This window comes from Musa acuminata, chromosome BXJ2-6 (genome assembly GCF_036884655.1).
Source record: "Musa acuminata AAA Group cultivar baxijiao chromosome BXJ2-6, Cavendish_Baxijiao_AAA, whole genome shotgun sequence".
Lineage (NCBI taxonomy): Eukaryota > Viridiplantae > Streptophyta > Magnoliopsida > Zingiberales > Musaceae > Musa > Musa acuminata.
In genome coordinates, this window is record NC_088343.1 from 8,019,752 (window position 1) to 8,043,288 (window position 23,537).

Here is a 23,537-nt window from a genome sequence, read left to right on the forward strand (position 1 = left end):
AATTTCTCCCGAGAGCTTATTATCTGCTAGATTAATGTAGAAAAGGAAGTTTGTCTCTTGCCAACACCAAGGGATTTCACCTGATATTTGGTTGCTCGATAGATCGAGGATACTAAGTTGTGTCAAGTTGCAGATAAATGATGGTATGTTCCCACTGATATGGTTATGTGAGAGATCCAACAGTTCCAATTCTAGTGGGAGAGAGATTGATGACAACGATCCCGAAAAGGAATTGTTATACAGATACAAATAACTCAAGTAAGGTGGCAAACGAGGAATAGGGCCTTCAAGCAAATTCATACCTAGTTTCAGAGTGGACAGGTTTGTCATATGCTCCAAGGAAGTTGACAAAGTACCATTAATCTGATTTTGGGAGAGATTTATAGAGAAAGCAGAATTGTTCCAAAACCAATCAGGCAAAACGTCTTCAATGCTTGTGTTCGACATACCTAAATCTTCGATAGAGTTTTGTGAACGGAGCCATCTTGGAAATGCAGGACCCAACTTACAAGAATTCAGTTGAATGGATCGGAGTTGAAAAGGAGGAACCCAATCATAGTCTACTGAGATGACTAGGGAGTTTTCGGATAGATCAAGCTCACTTAGTTCGGTTAAGTTATCGAAATGGAGTTCAGACACGGTGCCCTCTAGGGAATTACTAGAGAGAGAAAGAAAAATGAGGTTGGAAAGCTTGCCGATCTCAGTAGGTATCGTTCCAGAGAGTAAATTACCACTAAGATCTATATGTTCTATACTATTCCAAATTCCAATCTCAGTGGGTACCGGACCTGAAAGAGAATTATAACTAAGAAAAAGTTTTCTTAGACGAGTCAAATTCTTAATCCCATCAGGTATGGGTCCAAAGAGTGAATTACCACTCAGATCGATAAGTTTTAAACTATTCCAAATTCCAATCTCAGTGGGTATGGGACCTGAAAGTGAATTATCACCAAGATAAAGTTCTCTTAGACCAGTCAAATTTCCAATCCCAGCGGGTATGGCACCATGAAACATAGAAAATCTGAGATCAAGATAAGAGAGGTTGTGGAGTTTCCATAGCCAGTTGGGGAAGGTGGAGTTGAAGAGGTTGCCATGGAGATCGAGAGTGGCCAGTGTCGTGAGGTTGACATGGGAAAGAGAAGAGTGGAGATTGGTGAGGCCACAGTCTTGTAAATGTAGCTCCTCCAGTGAGGACAACATGTTCACCGCTTGAAGCCAATTGTGGGAGGACATGGAAAGATTCACTAAGCTCATGTCGAGGTATCTCAAGGAAGTGAGACGCGAGAGCCAGTGCAGGCGATCGCTCGATAAGCCATACGACTGGAGATCGAGCGAGCGGAGGCTGGACAGGTTGCCCAGCTGGGGCGGAATGGCTCCGCCGAAGTTGGACCAGGAGAGGTCGAGATACGTCAACTTGGTAAGGGAACCCAAAAATTTCGGGATTTGGATCCCACCGAAGTCATTGTGGCTGAGGTTGAGACGCTCCAAATGAGTTAGCAGGAGCAAGGATGGTCTGATCTCACCTCCGATAGACGTCTCATAGTTATAAGGGTCGGAATTCTGGAGGTTGAGCTCCACGACATGGCCGGTTCTGTTGTCACAGACCACCCCGCTCCATCTGCAGCAGTCTACTCGGCCTCGCCATGATGACAAACTGCTAGAAGGATCCTTGACGATGCCGGTTTTGAAGTCGAGGAGGGCGTCCCTCTCGCCCTCTACGCACCCCTTCGTCGTCGGCGTTGTTGCCGCCGTGAACAAAAGAATGCTCGTAAGCCAAAGCCCGAAAGAGTAGTGCCGTGGCACAGGGTGTGTGCTTCTGGTGCAATAGTCCATGAGGCTATTTGGTGAGTGGATAGTGTACTGAGAGATGGAAGGCGGCGGAGGACATGTATATATAGAGTGGGTGTGGGGGCGTGATGGCCCTCCCCTCCCGCAACCCATCATAGACTCCTGTGAAACGTTAAGATTGATGCACTGGTAGCGATGTATAGATAAAAAACATGACTTTTGTGGGATTCGACTCCTTCCGGACCTGCAGTCCGTGCACCTTGCAGCTTACTCGAACTTGGTTTCTACCCTGCCTGGGTCCCAAAGTTGTGGCTCGGTTCGCAAGAACGAAAGAGATTGATACTGGATTACAAACTTGAAAGAAACGGCCATTTAATCGGCCTTGTTGGATTGCGTAGAACGTCTCATTCGGCCCGAATGCGATAGTGTGGAATCGAATTCATGCCTCCCTCATTCCACGCGGTTTGATTCTGATGTCCGCACATCGGAACGCATCATCTTCTTAGCCAAGATAAAATGTATGGAGGCGATGAATACCTTATTCCAGGGGTCGAAATGTCGCCACCACATGTCAAACGTCATCACGGAAGACAACGTGGATGAAGACTCCGACCCACCGCAAACGATTCCTCACCCAATATAACACGGTATGCCATCGCTTTACATGTAGCGTCGTTCCGAAGGAGAGAGACTCGACGATGTTTGTAGCCGAACGCACGCTTCGCTTTCACATGTGTGCAAGTCTTTGTTGGGAACCCAAAGGCACGCAACAAATCGATTCGTTTGACACACAAGTGGTGAAGATGTTGAGGATTTCCCACCATTTTTGTGATGAATTTTGTGGGGAATTGTCCCCACAGGAGCGAAAGAAATGGCTGCAAATTTTCTTTTCTTTTTATCTCTTTCGTTTTCTACAAAATTGCACTTGTTTTTATTCCCTTCAAAATTAATGATTTCGTACTTATTTGAATTTAACTTGATTATGCAATTCTTATTACCTAATCACCAATAAAGATGTAGATTTACAACGCAAATGGATGGATCCCAAGTTGATTCCCCTATGCTTTTGTTCCCGAGAGATCATCCTGGCTAACACCCAAATGGACGGATGACATGCACTGAGCTGCCTTGGAGATGTGGATGACTCCGTGAGTTTTTTTGTGCGTAAGCGTGCTTGTTTTTGTTAATGATTACTGGAGAAGTTTATATAGTTATTGATAAAAGAAAAAACAATATTAAATCTAGTATAATATTCATGTGAAATCTGGAGTCACTGGATCTAATGACTGATCGAATTACGCATTCATTAATAATTTTTCAAAAATAAATTATAATATAATTGTATTTTATATTGAACATATAAAATATATGAATAGTTATAAAATATATGAAAAATAAATAATTTATGATTTCATTCAATCGTTTGCTTGTTCCAGCATTTATCATCTATATGTGAGAGACCAAACCATTCCTTGGATCCATCCCTACTCGAAATCATCATACGACCATCTAATCAACAAACCATTACTGCAGCCAATCATAGAAAAACCAAGATTGGTCGTATAATATTTGTAATATTTCCAAGCATCTAACGAACGAACGAAAAAAAAAAAAAAAAAAAGCTTGAGATTGTGCATCACATACATTACCTTCAAAACATGAAGTAGAGATACTTGTACATATTAACCTCATCACAACCTTTAATTCATCGTCAACCTAACCATAACTCGATGTAAGTATAAAATTTATAATATATTATATTAAATATAGAAATATTTTTTTATGTCAGGATTAAAATTAAATAATTAGATCTAATTTTATGATGTGTATCTTTTGATGTCATCTGAAAGGATATCTCTGTTTGATCTATAAGGACACTGTATTTAGATCTAATATCACTATCAATCTATAAAATGAACTCGATCCTCTCTTCCTATCATTTCACATAATCATTTAGATTGATGGTTAAGGAGAAGCATTGAAAGAGAGACTTTAATCCATCAACTATAATCTATATTCCTCTTGTTTAGTCCTTTCAGGTCCTGTCTATTTATAAGCGAGAACAAACGGTCTAGAATAAGTAATTAAGATAGTTCCTCCTATCTCTTAAGGAATCCTATTCTAATATAGTGGCGAATATATTGTAATAGAATCCAATTAGTTATATTATATATATCTTATCCAATTATAAATGACCACAAAATTTAATATTCTCCTACTTCACCCATTAATTGATAAGATATAAAAAAAAATATTTAAATCAAAATAAATGAAATAAAACTTATTTAAAAATAATTTTACCTAATTGGATTCCAAAGAATTTTGAAAAACATTTTATACATGGCCATTAATTTTAAAATAAACCAATAAGTCTAATATATAATAATACTATATTAAGTTCAACTATCAATGCGAGTCATAACAGTTGTATATCATCAATGTCGTACTCCTTTCTATATATCACAACATTGTTAGTCTTTCCTAATATAGTTCATAATGACCATATAATTTGTCTTATCAAGACAATTATGTTTTTACATTCAACTATAATATACATAAATATAAATATAAATATGATATCAGAAACAAATAATTTTAATTAAGCAAGAAAAATATCGATAATAGTATCCATCTAAACATGCATCACCATATCTTTTATGACTTGCTCACAAGCCTCGGAACATATTCTTTAAATATTTTATATTATAAAATTTTTATTAATAGATCAGTAATCATCATAGTGGTGCTCAGGTTGTCAATTTTTTCTCTAACTATCAAGTACTTTATTTCGATATGTTTAGAGCCACTATAGTACTTGTCATTCATATAGAAGAAAATTACTGTGGTATTATCACAAAATATCTTCAATGGTCTGGTAATTGAGTAAACCACACCAAGTCCTAAGATGAAGTTTTACAACTATAAAACTTGATTTGTGCCCTCAAAGCATACCACAAATTCAACTTTCATTGTTGATGATACAATAAGCGATTACTTTACACTTTTCTTAGAAATTACCCCAGTAACTAACCTGAATACAAATCCTAAAGTGGACTTCCTATACAAAATCAGCATTTGAATATCCTATTACTTCAAGCTGATCTGATATCTTATATGTGAGCATATAATCTTTCATCCTCTGTAGATATCCATTACTTTCATTGCAGCTTTCCAATGTTCAATTCCTGGGTTGCTTTGATATCTTCTTAGCATTGTAACTACAAAACTAATATATGATCTTGTACATGTTTGAACATATAATAGACTTTCAATTGAACACCCATAACAAATAATTTTTATTTGATTCTTTTCTAAGTCATTTTTCGGGCTTTAGTTTTGACTGAATTTTTTACCTAGAGTAATAGGTATATCATTAGAATTTTCGATTAATATATGCTTTCTGAGTCGATCTTAATAATCCTTGAGATCTATCCTCAAATATCTCAATGTCAATAATATATGCTGCCTCATTCATACCAACCATCTAAAAGTTCTTATTGAGAAATATCTTGGTTTCGTGCAATAAACCAAGATCACTACTGACAAGTAAAATATATGTTGATTCTCAAATTTTGATAATGAAACCAATTAATATGTGTTTATGATTTGATCTACGTTTTGAGCGACGCGGGATGCTTCGATTAGGGAGAGACAATTAAAGTATGAAGAATCATGTTGGGCCGATGGAACATGTCAGAAGATTGAACGTCGAGCCGAAGGATCGGTCGACATATTGATATAAGGCTTCGGGCCATGGTTTCGGGCATTGAGCCAAGAAGAGCGAATATTACGCCAAGGATATCAGAGTTGCGGAGGTCAACTGGTCGATTGGGTAATGGCCCCGCAAGAGAGGAGGATGCACCGAAGAATCGGACGAAGCATCAATAGACTAATGACATGCCGAACGACATGATTCATGCTTAGTAATAATTGTCTAGATCGAAGTGTGTTTTATGTGTGTAGGATTAACTACGATAGCAAGACATAAAGCAAAATGAAATCTTGGAGTCAAGAATGCGATTTCGTTGGGAGTTCGAGAGTTCATTGGAAGTCTAAATGTTCGTCGGAAGTTTTACTGGAACCAACCGAGAAGTCTAGGAGCTTGCCAAAGAAGCTCATCGAAACTAGCCAAGAAGATCATCGTGAAGTCCAGGAGCTTGCCGAGAGTTCGCTAGAACATTATCGAGAGATCATCAAAAGTTCGCTGGAAGATCGTCGAAAGCTCGCTGGAAGAAACCTTGACTTATCGGGCTTATTTAGCTTAGTGTATACCTTAGAATTCATAGTTAGCATATAATTGAGATTGAAATTTGACCAACCCAATTAGGGGCTAGTTGGGCCCATGTAAGGACTATGTTGGGCCCAATAAAAGGCCCAAACAGTGACCTAAGAGGTAGCATCATCATGACACAGTCTCTGAGACTGTGTCAGGCAGTGGTACCGCCAGTCTGGGTGGTGGTATCGTCCAGACAAAGTCTCCGAGAGACTATCAAGCGGTGGTACCGCCCAGCACAGGCTATGGTACCTCCCGTACCTAGGAAACCCGGGATGAGATCTTTTTAGGCTCCAAGTTTGAATCAACTTGAGGCCTATAAATGCCTCTTTCATCCCTTGTTAACATACACAAGCACAGAGAATTTAAAAGTGAGAAAATGCTATTATAATCTCTTGAGAAATTTCCTCCTCTACTCTAAGTCTAGAATTATGTTTAAAAGAGGAGTGAGTGCTTATAAAGGTTCTCTCCTAAACCTGTGAAATGGAGAAGTGGGGTGTAAAAATGTAGTTGATCTTTGTCCGTTGAAAGAAGATCGATAGTGAATGCCGGTGGCCTCGACGAAAGAGGAATCGATAGAGTGGATGTAGGTCATACGACCGAACCACTATAAAAATCTAGTTTGCTTTTCTTTTGTACAATTTACCTTACTTCAAACATCCTTACTTACTGCTATACTCTTTCGTACACTCTTAAGTTATCTTCCGAAGAATCGATTTTAATCAAACGAATATTTTCAAACCGACGTAATTTTACTGTTGCATTAATTCAACCCCCCCTCACTCTTAGTACCAACTCGTTCCTAACAATATCATCAACATATAAGACCAGTATATACACTTATCAACAGTGTTTTTATTAAATTCGAAGAAAGTAATGGTATTATGAAACTTTATATACTATTGTCTAAAAGCTTATTTAAGGCAATAAATAGATTTCTTAAGTTTATAAGCCCAACTTTCTTTTTCCTTTTCGATGAATCATTTAGGTTATTTCATATAGATTTTCTTAACTAAATCCCTATTCAGAAATATTATTTTCACATCCATATGATGTAACTCAAGATCATAATAAACTATTAATGTCATTATGATTCTCAATGAGTCCCTTTTAGAAACTAGAGAAAAAGTCTCATTATAGTAGTCGATGTCTTTTTTCTGAAAAAATCTTTGGCCACAAGTCTGACTTTATATCATTTAATATTACCCGTTGAGTCACATTTTATCTTAAAGACTCATTTACAACCAACTCTTTTATAATTATTGAGTAATTCAATAAATTCCCAAACACCATTTTGGACCATTGATTTTAACTCTTCTTGCTTTGCATCGTACTATTTTTCATAGTCGTTATTTTTTATGGCTTGTGAAAATAAAAATGGGTCTCTTTTTATTCCTATATCATAATCTAATTCTTGTATATATACCACATAATCATCAGTAATTGTATATTTCCTTTTTCTTTTAGATCTTCTCAAAGCTATCGATTGTGATTATTCTACAAATTTATCCGTGGCGACATAAACATCATGCGAGAGTTCTCATTAATTTGAGGAACGATAATCTCTTAAATAAGAGATTATATAAGAGAATTAACCTGATCTTCTCGATATCAAGGTTAGAGAGAAGAGTTGAGAGTGACTTTGATCCCTCAACTATAATTTCTTTTCTTCTTATTTAGTCTCTAAATGTCATATTTATTTATAAGTAAAAGTAGAGGGTATAGAATAAATAATTAGAAGAATTTCTTTGTTTTAAAAAATATAGAAGACAAAAAGAATTATTAAAGAAACTTCATTGTACTCACATATCCCTCTATAGGAGATTTTCTCGAAAGATCGTCGGAAGATCGTCGGAAGCTCGCTGGAAGAAACCTTGACTTATCAAGCTTATTTAACTTAGTGTATGTCTTAAAATTCATAGTTATCATATAATTGAGATTAAAATTTGACCAACCCAATTAGAGGCTCGTTGGGCCCATGTAAGGACTATGTTGGGCCCAATGAAAGGCCCAAACAATGACCTAAGAGGTAGCATCGTCATGACACAGTCTTAGAGACTGTGTCAGGCGGTGGTACCGCCAGTCTGGGTGGTGGTATCGTTCAGACAAAGTCTCCGAGAGACTGTCAAGCGGTGGTACCGCCCAGCACAGGCTATGGTACCTCCCGTACCCAGGAAACCCGGGATGAGATATTTTTAGGCTCCAAGTTTGAATCAACTTAAGGCCTATAAATACCTCTTTCATCCTTGGTTAACATACACAGAATTTAAAAGTGAGAAAATGCTATTATAATCTCTCGAGAAATTTCCTCCTCCACTCTAAGTCTAGAATTATGTTTAAGAGAGGAGTGAGTGCTTATAAAGGTTGTCTCCTAAACCTGTAAAATGGAGAAGAGGGGTGTAAAAAGGTAGTTGATCTTCGTCCGTTGAAAGAAGATCGATAGTGGATGCCGGTGGCCTCGACGGAAGAGGAATCGATAGAGTGGATGTAGGTCACACGACCGAACCACTATAAAAATCTGGTTTGCTTTTCTTTTGTGCAATTTACCTTACTTCAAACATCCTTACTTACTACTATACTCTTTCGTACACTCTTAAGCTATCTTCCGAAGAATCGATTTTAATCGAATATTTTCAAACCGATGTAATTTTACTGTTGCATTAATTCAACCCCCCCCCCCCCAACCACTCTCAGTACCAACTCGTTCCTAACAATATCATCAACATATAAGACCAGTATATACACTGATCAACAGTGTTTTTATTAAATTCGAAAGAAGTAATGGTATTATGAAACTTTATATACTATTGTCTAGAAGCTTATTTAAGGCAATAAATAGATTTCTTAAGTTTATAAGCCCAACTTTATTTTTCCTTTTCGATGAATCATTTAGGTTCTTTCATATAGATTTTCTTAACTAAATCTCTATTCAGAAATATTATTTTCACATCCATCTGATGTAACTCAAGATCATAATAAGCTACTAATACCTTTACAATTCTCAACAAGTCCTTTTTAGAAACTAGAGAAAAAGTCTCGTTATAATAGTTGATGTCTTTTTTCTGAAAAAAATCTTTAACCACAAGTCTGACTTTATATCATTTAATATTACCCGTTGAGTCACGTTTTATCTTAAAGACCCATTTACAACCAACTCTTTTATAATTATTGAGTAATTCAATAAATTCCTAAACATTATTTTAGACCATTGATTTTAACTCTTCTTGCTTTGCATCATACTATTTTTCATAGTCGTTATTTTTTATGGCTTGTGAAAATAAAAAGGGGTCTCTTTTTATTTCTATATCATAATCTAATTCTTGTAGATATACTACATAATCATCAGTAATTGTATATTTCCTTTTTCTTTTAGATCTTCTCAAAGCTATCGATTGTGATTGTTCTACAAGTTTATCAGTAGCGACATCAACATCATGCGAGAGTTCTCATTAATTTGAGGAACGACAATCTCTCAAATAAGAGATTATATAAGAGAATTAACCTGATCTCCTCGATATCAAGGTTAGAGAGAAGAGTTGAGAGTGACTTTGATCCCTCAACTATAATTTCTTTTCTTCTTGTTTAGTCTTTAAATGTCATGTTTATTTATAAGTAAGAGTAGAGGGTCTAGAATAAATAATTAGGAGAATTTTTTAATTTTAGAAAAAATAGAAGACAAAAAGAATTATTGAAAAGTTTCGTTGTACTCAAATATCCCTCACCTATAGGAGATTTCCTCAAAATCTTATCTGCTATCTATCATGTCGCAAAGTAGAAAGACCGATGGTCTTGAAAGATATTTGCGAACTAAGATACTGTACGTGGCCATTTAACGGCCTCATATTGGATTCCACACTGGCTCTACTCCAAAGCCTTATTAGACCTGGCGTTCATTGCACACAATCTTCCTGGCTATTACTTTGCTGCTTCAATAATTCGTAAAAAAGATAATTGAAAATTAGATGGAAGAGATGTGAATTCATATGTAATTTTAGACTATATAAAGGCATCGAAATAAGCCCATTCTGTGTCTTTACCCATCGCCTCAGCCTCGGTGGGAACCGTTTTCTACGACTCGGGTGGGATCCCTCCCGTGGCGGCACCTTTCTCGCAAGCACCGCAATGGTAGGTTGGGCTGCTCACTCTGCCTGCAGTCTGCGGAGTAAACCTCGATACGAATCGTCGATGCGACTTGGTGCATCGGAAGATAGATTTCCGAAACGTGGAGTAAATCTTGATTTCGTGATGGCAAAGTAGATGAGCCACATCCAAACCGTGAGATCGTCAATGCAAAATGCCAAAGGAACCATGCAATGGAACGCCAAGGACGTCGTAGTACAACAGACAGCGATCGTACACCCTAAAAAGAATGGCTCATCACAGCGCCCAACGATCAACGATGCGAAAAATCAAGAACACCAAGTGATCACCGACGACAATGAAAAGAATCTGTGCAGAATGGTGATCTTTATATCACACATCGGCTAAGGAACCACTCGTAGCGATAACTGATAACAATGTTAAATCAGTGCAGTTTTGTCGTCCGATGGTGCCTGTTTATGCGAGAGAGATCTGTGCGGTCAATGATGGAAGAAGAAGGATTCCCAAACCAGACGAGTTGTTCTCGATGCCTCCTACATCGGAACAGAAACAGAGTTTGAGATTAACATTTCATAATCTTCGAAACGAGATCCTTTTTGACATCTGAAGTGGATCACACTTATAACACGAAAGAAACTTGCATCACATTCGACCAGCTGCGTCATGCCAATTTCGCATTCTTATCTTGATTGCCACATACGCTTTGTCGTACATCTTGTCCACCGTTGCAAAATAGAAGAGCCTCCAATCTTTCTTGAACAGCATGATCACGAACACACTCCATAAGCCGACCAAATATCCGAGCCCGGTACCAAAGTAAAATGACAGCACATGAGATCCTTGTTCGTACTCCTCTTCCGTCGAATCGACGTTAGGATCGTCGGAGCAACTCTTGGTCACCGGAGGTCCACAGAGATGGACATTTCCGATATAAATGGATGCATCCTCCAGCGTCCGAAGTTGATTCCCCGATGGAATCGCTCCCGATAGATTGTTGTAAGACAGATTCAAGTGACTCAAAGAATATAACGCCGAAAAGCTTTGAGGAATGCCTCCGGATAACTTATTGAATGACAGATCCAGAGTTTCCAATGATTTCATGGCACCAATTGCCGCCGGAATTTGGCCGACAAAATTGTTTCTCGATAGATTTAAAGTTTGGAGTGTTGAAAGAGACCCAATTTCTATGGGGATTTCTCCGGTCAAATTATTATTTGAAAGATCTATAATGTTGACAAGGTAAAGAATGGATGAAAAGATCAAATCTTGTCCCTTCATAATTAAACTGATGCTATCTTCATAACCATTGTGGGCTCTCCCTTTTCCTTGACCATCATAGATAACTACGGATGCCCCATTCCTGAGTGATGTTATCATCATTGCAGCATTTAAATTGCCAAAGGAGGGTGGAATTGGCCCTGATAATTTATTATTGGCAAGGTCGACAACATGGAGAAAATTAAGTTGTCCAAGCTCTATAGGAATATTACCGAAAAACATATTTGAACGTAGCCGAAGTACCTTTAGGTTTTGAAAATTTTGTGCAATCCATGTGGGTATCCTACCCGAGAATTTATTGTCGCCAAGATCAAGAAAAATTAGTCTACTGCAACTTTTCAATGATAACGGAAGATGCCCATGTAGATTATTATTGTTTAAGTGCAAAGACTGGAGCCAAGTCAAATTTTCAATAGAGCTTGGAATTTCTCCCGAGAGCTTATTGTTTGCCAGATTAATGTAGAAAAGGAAGTTTGTCTCCTGCCAACACCAAGGGATTTCACCTGATATTTGGTTGCTTGATAGATCGAGGATAACAAGTTTTCTCAAGTCGCAGATAAAGGATGGTATACTCCCGCTAATATGGTTATGTGATAGATCCAAGATTCCCAATTCTAATGTGAGAGAGATTGCTGACAACGGCCCTGAAAAAGAATTACTAGACAAATTCATATGACTCAAGTAAGGTGGCATACGAGGAATCGGGCCTTCTAACATATTGATACTTAGTTCCAAACCACTCAGGCGTGTCATATGCTCCAAGGAAGTTGGCAAAGTGCCGCTAATCTGATTTTGGGAGAGATTTATAGAAGAAGAAGAAGTGTTCCAAAACCAATCAGGCAAGGCATCCTCGACGCTTGTGTTCGACATATCCAAATCCTTAATGGAGTTTTGTGAACGGAGCCATCTTGGAAATGTAGGACCCAACTTACAAGAACTCAGTTTAATGGATCGGAGTTGAAAAGGAGGAACCCAATTGTGGTCTATTGAGATGACTAGGGAGTTTTCGGATAGATCAAGCTCACTTAGTTTGGTTAAGTTAGCGAAATGGAGTTCAGACATGGTACCCTCCAGGGAATTACTAGACAGAGAAAGAATAGTGAGGTTGGAAAGCTTGCCGATCTCAATGGGTGCGGGACCTGAAAGTGAATTTTCGTCAAGATAAAGCTCTCCTAGACCAGTCAAATTCCCAATCTCAACAGGTATGGGACCTGAAAGTGAATTATCGTTAAGATAAAGCACTCCTAGACTAGTCGAATTCCCAATCCCAGCAGGTATGACTCCGAAGAGTGAATTATCACTCAGATCGATAAGTTTTAGACTATTACAAATTCCAATCTCAGTGGGTATGGGACCTGAAAGTGAATTATCACTAAGATGAAGTTCTCTTAGACCAGTCAAATTTCCAATCCCAGCAGGTATGGCACCATGAAACATAGAAAAACTGAGATCAAGATAAGAGAGGTTGCGGAGTTTCCATAGCCAGTTGGGGAAGGTGGAGTTGAAGAGGTTGCCATAGAGATCGAGAGTGGCCAGTGCTGTGAGGTTGACATGGGAAAGAGAAAAGGGGAGGTCGGTGAGGCCACAGTGTGTTAAATGTAGCTCCTCTAGTGAGGACAACATGTTCACTGTTTGAAGCCAATCGTGGGAGGCCACGGAAAGGTTCACACCGCCCATGTAGAGGTATCTCAAGGAAGAGAGACGCGAGAGCCAGTGCAGGCCATCGATCGTTAAGTCATGTAGTGAATTTAGGTCGAGATAACGGAGCCTGGACAGGTTGCCCAGCTGGGGCGGAATGGCTCCGCCGAAGTAGGACCCGTTGAGGTCGAGATACGTCAACTTGGTAAGGGAACCAAAAAATTCCGGGATTTGGATCCCACCGAAGTCATTGTTGCTGAGGTCGAGGCGCTCCAAATGAGTTAGCAGGAGCAAGGATGGTCTGATCTCACCTCCGATAGACATCTCATCGTTATCAGGGTCGGAATTCTGGAGGTTGAGCTCCACGACATGGCCGGTTCTGTTGTCACAGACCACCCCGCTCCATCTGCAGCAGTCTACTCGGCCTCGCCATGATGACAAACGGCTGGAAGGATCCTTGACGATGCCGGTTTTGAAGTCGAGGAGGGCGTCCCTCTCGCCCTCTACGCACCCCTTCGTCGTCGGCGTTGTTGCCGCCGTGAACAAAAGAATGCTCGCAAGCCAAAGCCCGAAAGAGTAGTGCGGTGGCACAGGGTGTGTGCTTCTGCTGCAAGAGGCCATGCTATTTGTTTATTGTATAGTGTACTGAGAGATGGCAGGCCGTGGAGGACAAGTACATATATAGAGTCGCTGTGTGCGCGTGATGGCCCTCCCATCCTAGACTCCCGTGAAACATGGAGATTGACGCGTTGGTGGCGATAGCGATAAATAAAGACTTGACTTATGTGGTATTTGACTCCTTCTGGTCGTGCAGTGCATGACAATGTACCTTCCTCAAACTTGGTTTCCACCCCGCCATTTAAAGAAAGAAAGAGACTGGTACTGGATTTCAAACTTGAAACAGATGTTCTTCAACTTCGTGCAACATCTGGCCTAACACCACAGTCAATCGATAATACTAGGGGTTGTCGTCGGCAATACCACCTCGTGTGGAATCATCGGTTTCCCAACGATAATACTAGGGGATGGAAAAGAATGTTACTCGATTACTTTCTTTTGATGTATGTAAATGAATGCAACTATATCTATTTATATTGCATAAATAACTGCTTTACATGCGTGCTCTTCATCCTTTGTCACTCGTTCTACTTGAAATCTATAGCCTTTCTCTTCTTTACCACCCAATCTCATCACTTCCATCTTGTCGTGGCCATTTTCTTCTCCTCCCTTATCTTCCAACTCTACTGCTTAGACCCACCACCATTTGTAGTCTCATCTCCATCCCGCATCCCATCCGTCGATTAGTGTGCTGGAATGGTAGTTGTTCAAATGCATCGTACTACAAGAAACTGTATATATATACAGTGAGTGCCAAATGTGTGGAGTCATCAAATCGACACCACCACCGACTGCTGCTGCTGCTGGTTTCGTGGGATGCAAATGACGAGTAAACTGGCTTGATCGATGGAGTCACGAAATGACCCCACCATTGACTTCACCGAGTCTCCCGCCTTCGCAAGCACGATGCTCTAAAGTGGGATTCCATTTCCACGTCCGGCCGAACACCGCCCTCAAACAACAATAATTAATGCTTCTTTCTTCCCTTCTGTACTTTCGAGGAAAAGAGAGGGGAGAAGAGAACAAGTGAAAACGTAACGGAAACGAAAGGACAACAGGAATTCGCGTACCCAAGTCTCGCAAACACACCGAGCATTCCTTTTCCGTTTCCACCTCGCCCTCATTGGTGGTGGGAAGGGGAAGATGCATGGATGATTTATGAAGATGCATGGATCAGCTTTACCAAGTGGGGAAGCGTCACTCAACTGTGCACAAGCTTGTGAAGGGCACAGAGATCCTTACATAAGCTTCTTCATGCGTTTCATCAACCATTCAAGAATATCAAATCCTCTTTTTTTTTTTTTTTTTGTTGAAAAGAATGATAACAAACATGCTCCATATTCCAAATCACATATCCGAGTGTATGTCAGATCCTCAAATCGATATCAGTCTCAACGATGTAGGTTTTTGAGTACCTTATCAATAAAGTTCTTTTATGGTAATGTTATAATATCCCGATATTTATCTCGGTATATTTGGATTTATAATATAAAATAGGCATCATCAAGATCTTTCATCTTAAAATTTTTAAATAAAAATCTCTTGATTTCGTACAATATGATTATATCATTTGTGGCAAGCAGAATATCATCCATATATAATATTAAGAAAATAAATTTGCTCCCACTGAATTTGTGATACATGTAATTATCAACCGCGTTCACCTCAAAACCAAATGAAATAATTACTTGATGAAATTTGTGATACCATTGATGAGATGTTTGTTTTAGCCCATAAATAAATTTTATCAATTTATAAATTATTTTATTTGGGTCTTCTGACACAAAGTATTCTGGTTGTAATATATAAATTATTTTATCAATGTTTTAATTGAGAAATACTGTTTTAACATCAATTTGATAAAGCTCCAAATCAAAATGTGTGGTTAGAGCCATAATTATCCTAAAGGAGTCCTTCGTTGAAACGGAAGAGAATGTTCCTTTAAAGTCAATCCATTTCTTTTGAGTATAGCCCTTTAGCACAAGACGTGTCTTATACCTCTCCACATTACCATTAGAATCTATTTTGGTTTTAAAAATTCATTTACAACCAATGGGTTTCACACCTTCTAGTAACGAAACAAGTTTCCAAACTTTATTGTCTTGCATGGACTTATAGTCTTGATTCATTGCTTCAATCAACTTATCCGAATTGGAATCCTCCGTAGCTTGACGGAAGCTAATTGGATCTTCTTTCATTATACCACTATTTTCTTCATGTTCTTAGAGAAATATCATATAATCATCCAAAATGGCACTCCTCCTTTCCTTAGCGGATTGTTGTAAAGTTGTTGGCTCTTGCGACATAGATTCTTGAGGATGTTGAGTTTGTTCCTTATGAATAATTTTTTTATATTGCATGAGAGTTGAATTGACTATATCCTTTTTAGGTATTGAATTTGTCACATCAGTGGCAACTATATGAATTGGATCAGACTGAACAATTTTTCCTTATTTCTCCCCTCAAATTCAATATCCTCAAAGAATGTAACAATACCCGTCTCAAAAATATTTCTTGATTTAGGATCATAAAATTTGTACCTCTGATCGCTCAGAATAACTAATAAAGTAACTACTTACTATTCGGGGTTCCAATTTCTTTTCATTATGCCGGTAAGACTTTGCATTAGCTAGACAACCCCATATACGAAAGTATCTTAGAATAGGCTTTCTCCCAGTCTAAAGCTCATAATGTGTTTTTGCAGTTGCTTTAGTTAATACTCTATTAAGAATGTAAGCTGCAGTTTTTGTTGCTTCTCCCTAGAGTGACTTTGGCAAAGTAGATTGAAAAATCATACTTCTTACCATATCCTTAAGTATACGGTTTCGTCTTTCAACTATACCATTCATGATAGGTGACCTAGGCATTGTATAATAAGGGACAATTCCACACTCCTCTACATATAAAGCAAATTGTTTTGGACATTGTTCACCTGAGCCATCATTTCTACTATAATATTCTCTTCTATCTGATACTTTTTATCTTTTGCTGAATTGATTTTCAACTTCAATTTTAAATGCTTTGAACACAACCAAATCCAAAGACCGAGATTTTTCTTGTATCAGCAGGTATCCATATGTAAAGTAATAATCTATAAATGATATGAAGTATTGTTGACTATTCGACAATGTAAATCTTGATTTCGTGATGGCAAAGGAGAGAAGCCACATCCAAACCGTGAGATCGTCACTGCAAAATGCCGAAGGAACCATGCAATGGATCGCCAAGGACGTCGTAGTACAACAGACAGCGATCATACACCCTAAAAAGAATGGCTCATCACAGCGCCCAACGATCAACGTTGCGAAATATAAAGAACACCATGTGATCACCGACGACAATGAAAAGAATCTGTGCAGAATGGTGATCTTTATATCACACTTCGGCTAAGGAACCACTCGTAGCGATAACTGATAACAATGTTAAATCAGTGCAGTTTTGTCGTCCGATGGTGCCTGCGAGAGAGATCTGTGCGGTCAATGATGGAAGAAGAAGGATTCCCAAAACAGACGAGTTGTTCTCGATGCCTCCTACATGGGAACAGAAACAGAGTTTGAGATTAACATTTCATAATCTTCAAAACGAGATCCTTTTTGACAGATGAAATGGATCACACTTATACAACGAAAGAAACTTGCATCACATTCGACCAGCAGCGCCATGCCAATTTCGCATTCTTATCTTGATTGCCACATAAGCTCTGTCGTACATCTTGTCCATCGTTGCAAAATAGACGAGCCTCCAATCTTTCTTGAACAGCATGATCACGAACACACTCCATAAGCCGACCAAATATCCGAGCCCGGTACCTAAGTAAAATGACAGCACATGAGATCCTTGTTTGTACTCCTCTTCTGTCGAATCGACGTTGGGATCGTCGGAGCAACTCTTGGTCACCGGAGGACCACAGAGATGGACATTTCCGATATAAATGGATGCATCATTCAGCGTCTGAAGTTGATTCCCCGATGGAATCGCCCCCGATAGATTGTTGTAAGACAGATTCAAGTGGCTCAGAGAATTCAGCGCCGAAAAGCTTTGAGGAATGACTCCGGATAACTTATTGAATGATAGGTCCAGAGTTTCCAATGACTTCATATCGCCCATTGTATTCGGAATCATGCCTTCAAAACTATTTCTCGACAAATTCAACGTTTGAAGCGCAAAAAGAGAACCGATTTCCGGAGGAATCATTCCGCTCAGATCATTGTTCGAAAGATCTATGCTCTTCACAAATCGGAGAATGGTGGAGAAGCTGAACTCATCGCCCTTGGTAACCAGAGATATACTCTCGCTTGCCACGAAAGAGGATAATGCAAAATCCATAATGTTCGAAACCGTAGAAGCCATCGACTTTGACGCGGAGATCATCGCGCTGAAGTTGCCGAAAGAGTGCGGTACCGATCCCGATAGTCTGTTGTTGGAGAGATCGATGATTTGAAGATTACTCGATCGTCCAAGTTGCAGAGGAATATGGCCCGAAAACATATTTGAGCGCAGTAGGAGTACTTGCAGATTCCGTAAACTTTGTCCGATCCACGCTGGAATACTTCCCGAGAATTTGTTGTTGCCGAGATCAATGACAGCCAGCCGACTGCAATGTTGCAGTGACGAAGGAATACGTCCGAAGAGGCTGTTGTTGTTTAAGTGCAGGAACTGAAGGTTGCCCAAGTTTCCGATGGAGTCAGGAATCTTTCCTCGTAGCTTGTTGTTCGCCAGATTGACAAACAAAAGTTGTGATCCCTCCGGCCGACAACGGGGGATTTCTCCTGATATTTGATTGTTGGATAGATCAAGGGCATAAAGTTGCTGCAGGTCGCAGACGTAGGACGACGGTATGCTTCCATGAAGATAGTTGTGGGAGAGGAACAGGTAGCCCAACTGTGATGAGATGGTCGAGGGTAGCGATCCCGACAAAGAATTGCTGGACAAGTCCAGCGCTTGTAGGTTTGGTGGCAAAACAGGAATGCGACCTCGAAAGAGATTGGAGCTCAAATTCAAGAGCATCAAGGTGGCCATACTCTCCAAGGATGCCGGCAAAACTCCACCGATCTTATTGTGGGACAGATTTATGTCCATAATGGTGGAAGAAGAAGAATTCCAAAACCAATCTGGCAGTGTGTCTTCGATGCTTGTGTTGGACAGATCAATATCAGTGAGGAATTCCTGAGAACGGAGCCACCTTGGAAACGCGGGACCCAAGTCACAGGTATCAACTTTGATGGATTGAAGTTGAAAAGGAGGCACCCAGTCGTGGTCGAATCGGATGGTCAAAGGGTTGGCGTACGCGTACAGGACGACCAACTCGGTTAGGTTCACGAAATGGAGTTCGGACATGGTGCCCTCCAGGGAGTTATCGGAGAGATCAAGGGAGGATAGGTCGGAAAGCTTGCCGATCTCAACCGGTATCAGTCCGGAGAGTGAATTATGACCCAAGTCGAGCTGCGTTACGCTGGACAGATTCCCAATCTCGGCGGGGATTCGACCCGAAAGTGAATTGCCGCTGAGGCGTAATTCCGTAAGACTGGTCAAGCGCCCAATCTCGGCAGGGATGGAACCGACAAGGAAGCACTGAACGAGGTTTAGCTGCGACAGACTTGTCGTGTTCCCGATTTCAGGTAGAAGGGGACTCGTAAATGAATTATGGCTGAGATCAAGTGTGGTTAGACTGGCCAAACTCCAGAGATCGACAGGTATGGAACCGGAAAGCGAGTTGCCGCTAAGGTCGAGCTGCGCGAGACGAGTCAAGTTCCCAAAGCCGGCAGGTACGGTGCCATACAATTCAGAATTGCTGATCGCGAGATAGGAGAGGCTACGGAGTTCAAAAAGCCAGCTGGGAAAGGTGGAGTTGAAGAAGTTGCCAAGGAGATCGAGGGTGGTGAGAGCCGTGAGGTTGACGCGGGAAAGAGAGTCGGGGAGGTCAGTGAGACCACAGCCTGACAGATAGAGTTGTTCCAGGGAGGGCAGCTGGTTCACGGCTCGTAGCCAATCGGGAGAGGCCGTGCTGAGGTTGACAAAGTTCATTTGGAGGAATGTTAGAGAAGATAGACGCGAGAGCCACTGTAGGTCGTCCCTCGCGTCGATCCTCAAGTTGTACGAGGACAGCTAGAGTCCTAATTGAGAGGGACATTCATGTAAAACTGTTAGGACTCTAGCTAGGAGAGTCCTAATTGAGAGGGACATTCTGTTAGGACTCTAGCTAGGAGAGTCCTAATTGAGAGGAGCATTCATGTAGGAGGTGTTTTCTTAGAGAAGAATTAGGAGTTGTAAGGGAATAGGAGACTTGACTAGGAATCCTATTATGAGTTGGTTAGAAGTAAGAGTCTTAAGTATGAGTCCTATTAGGAGTTAGGGTTTAGAAGCCATATAAATAGCCATGTATTCCTTCTCTTTTGATAAGCAATAGATGAATCTTTTCTGCAGCCTTTGAGCAGCAACTTGGAGGGAGGAACCCCTATAGAGTTCCAAGTAGGCCGATCCCCTAAAGAGATCAACCCCAAGTTTAGAATCTGCAAGGGTTCTAACACCTGGTATCAGAGCAGCGTTCTTGGCGTCTCGTTGCCCTTCCACAGCCATCCATCAACCCTCCACAACCATCCAAAGCAATTCCCACAATTGCTTAAAAGATCATCGTCGAATTCCGCCATTATCTCCACCACCGCGGATCATCCTTTAATCTACACGTGAATTGCAACAGGTTCTGGTTTTCTACCTTACTGCTGCTGCAATTTAGTTATCATTATTTGAAAATCTCAAAAAAATTATTCCTATAGTGCTGCATAAACTTTTCATCATAAACTTTTCATATCTATGACGAAAGATACATTGCAGAATTCCAACCGTATAGTACCATCTGTTTGATCTTGCTACTATATTTTTTCTATCCAAATCTCTACGAAATTTTTATGACATCTTTGATACTTCCTAACAGTGGATTTCCCTTTGGTTTCATCGAAAAATTCTCAATATTAACTACTGATCTTTTATGTCCAATCTGCTGCACTTGAAAATCTATGCTGCAGAAAATTTCAGCCGCATAGCACTGCTTGTTTGATCTTGAAACTACGTTTTTCTATCCAAATTTCTACGAAATTTTTATGACATCTTTGACACTTCGTAACAGTGGATTTCCCTATGGTTTCATCGAAAAATTCTTAATATAAACTACTGATCTTTTATGTCCAATCTGCTGCACTTGAAAATCTATGATGCAGAAAATTTCAGTCGCATATTGTTGCCTTAACCCATCTATTTGCAATATTTTTTGAATGAAATTTCTTATACACTTTATAGATCATCTTGGCTTCCATCTAAGACTGATCTATTAAGAAATTCATCTCAAAAAATGATTTTGTGTTGCTGCAAATTTTCGTCGTAGCCCGCTGAAATTTCTCGACGAGAATTCTGCAAGCGAAACTTGCACCAATTTCCTTACTGTTATACTGCCGAAATTTTCTTGATTAAATTAGATATCCTTGATGTCATATAAACTGTGATTTTGCTATCAATTCCCTCCTCAATTCTCTCAAGTTTTTGTTGGAAATTACGTCGAGAAATCGTTGTTTCTTCGACGATAATTCTACTCGTACAAGACAGCACATACTTGCTGCAACTTCCACTTATTTGTATCAAACCTTTGCTACCATCTACCATGATAGCGGAGGGTTGACAGGTTACCCAGCTGGGGAGGAATGGCTCCGTCGAAATTGGAATAAGAGAGATCCAGATATCTGAGTCTCCCAAAAGAACCCAAGAACTTGGGGATTCGGGCGCCGCCGAAGTCGTTCTGAGTGAGATTCAAGCGACGCAAATGAGTTAGAGAAAGCAAAGATGGACCGATCTCACCCCCCAACACCGTCGAATTGTCGTAGTAAGCATCCGCATTCTGGAGGTTGAGCTGCACGACGTGGCCCGTGGTGTTGTCGCACACCACGCCGCTCCATCTACAGCAGTCCACTGGGCGACGCCACGAGGACAAGCGGCGGGATGGGTCGAGGATGCCGGCTTTGAAGGCGAGGAGGGCGTCCCTCTCCGCCTCCATGCACCCCCTCGTCGTCGTTACAAGCGTCAAGAACAGAACGCTCATTAGGCAAGAGCAGCTCAGCGACGCATGGGATGGGCTTCTCGTGTCGCCCATGCTCTTTGGTGAACGAATGACCAGTTGGCTGCAGGCGGCACAGCGGAGAACATGTATATATGAATATAATATATAGAATGTGGTAGGTTGAACCATTGCTCTCCGCGATTGCCAATGGATCCTCTTGTGAATGACAGGTCCCTTCGTATCCACCCGGCATCCCATGTGATCAAAGTAGTGAAACAGGATACATATTATAACGTGAGTGCTAATCTTTTTCTTCCTTTCGTCCAACTTGGACTCCTAATCTAATGATCATGGAAGCGCAGCTGCCAAGAAGGACGCACACGGAGTTGAGGTCAAAAAAGCTCCGAAGGCTAAAATGGCTTCAGCAGTCGAGTCTCTTCCTAACTCTAAAGAACGGGCATAGCGTGTGCAAGGAATCCTGCAGGGGAGGACGAGAGTCCACAATGGTCCTCCCAATCGTGGACTGCCATATAGACTCACCGATCCTTGTCAAATTTGACTCCGGACGCCAAGCGGTTCGAGTCCCCCACCGCCTGCCTTCGAAGAAGCTTCCACGGCTGCTGCGAACGGACTCGAAGTGACTTCTCGATCCTTTCTTCATCTCCTACTTTTTGATGGACGGGACGTGTGAGACTGCTACGGAATTGCCCCAATGTTGACTCGGTCAGTCTTCCTTTTCCGTAAGCAAATGACGTGAAAGCATGACAGTTTACATTAAGCGCATAATACCGTGGGATTTTTATGGCGGTATCGTCAGCATAGGTGTTGGCCAAGTCTCAGGTCATCGGATTAATGATTGAATCGGTGGACCGATATTTAATATTATTTTAAAAATAATATAATATATTGTAATATATTAAAAATACAAAATATATAACATAATATTATAAAAATATTGTTTTATAATATTTCAATGCATTCTTCACAACAATATTATTACATTCAACGATTATGTTTCCATCGTCATGATACACATAATATTTACAAAAATGAAATAAAAAAAGAGAGAGAGAGAGAGAGTTTGAAAAGAAACAGTTACATGATCTCTAACGAGATGTCATCTTGCAAGATTCAAACTTATTATGGATACAACACACAAGATACTCCTATTACATTGACTTTTGATGGCGTCCTCACCCTCAATCAGTTGTTAATCTATTAATTCTTATTTTGATGACAACATAAGCTTTATCATACATTTTATCAAACATATGAAAATAGAAAACCCTCCAACTTTTCTTGAAAAGCATGATGATAAACACGCTCCATAATCCAACCAAATATCCGAGTATGAAACTCAAATAATATGATGGCATAAAGGATACGTCTTTGTTGTCTTCTTTTGTCACATTGTTATTTTTAAGACCGTAACAACTCATGGTGAGGGGAGCTCCACATAGATATGCATTGCCAATATAAATGTATGTGTCATTGAGTGTTTGTAGTTGATTTCCCGAAGGAATAACTCCTGATAGATTATTGTAAGACAAATTCAAGTGATTCAGAGAATACAGGTCTGACAAGCTTTGAGGAATGTCTCCGGATAACTTATTAAATGATAGATCTAGAGTTTCCAATGACTTCATGCCATCAATTGTCGCTGGTATTTGGCCGACAAGATTATTTTTTGATAGATTTAAAGTTTGGAGTGCCGAAAGAGATCCAATTTCTATCAGGATTTCTCCTGTCAAATTATTGTTTGAAAAGTCTATAATATTGACAAGGTAAACAATGGTT

General features: G+C 40.0%; 2 protein-coding genes across 2 annotated transcripts; both read right to left on the reverse strand.

Annotated features, from left to right (window-relative positions):
- Window positions 1-10,627: 10,627 nt before the first annotated feature.
- On the reverse strand, window positions 10,628-13,705 carry LOC135614593 (receptor-like protein EIX2). Its single transcript, XM_065112112.1, has one exon. It carries the CDS (start codon window positions 13,697-13,699, stop codon window positions 10,805-10,807), a length of 2,895 nt encoding a protein of 964 aa, XP_064968184.1. The 5' UTR covers window positions 13,700-13,705; the 3' UTR covers window positions 10,628-10,804.
- Window positions 13,706-17,261: 3,556 nt separating this feature from the next.
- On the reverse strand, window positions 17,262-21,852 carry LOC135613776 (receptor-like protein EIX2). The gene is made up of 2 exons (XM_065110815.1): window positions 21,340-21,852; window positions 17,262-19,781 (listed from the first exon to the last, which is right to left on the reverse strand). Exons 1-2 carry the CDS (start codon window positions 21,831-21,833, stop codon window positions 17,336-17,338), a joined length of 2,940 nt encoding a protein of 979 aa, XP_064966887.1. The 5' UTR covers window positions 21,834-21,852; the 3' UTR covers window positions 17,262-17,335.
- Between the last annotated feature and the right edge of the window lie 1,685 nt (window positions 21,853-23,537).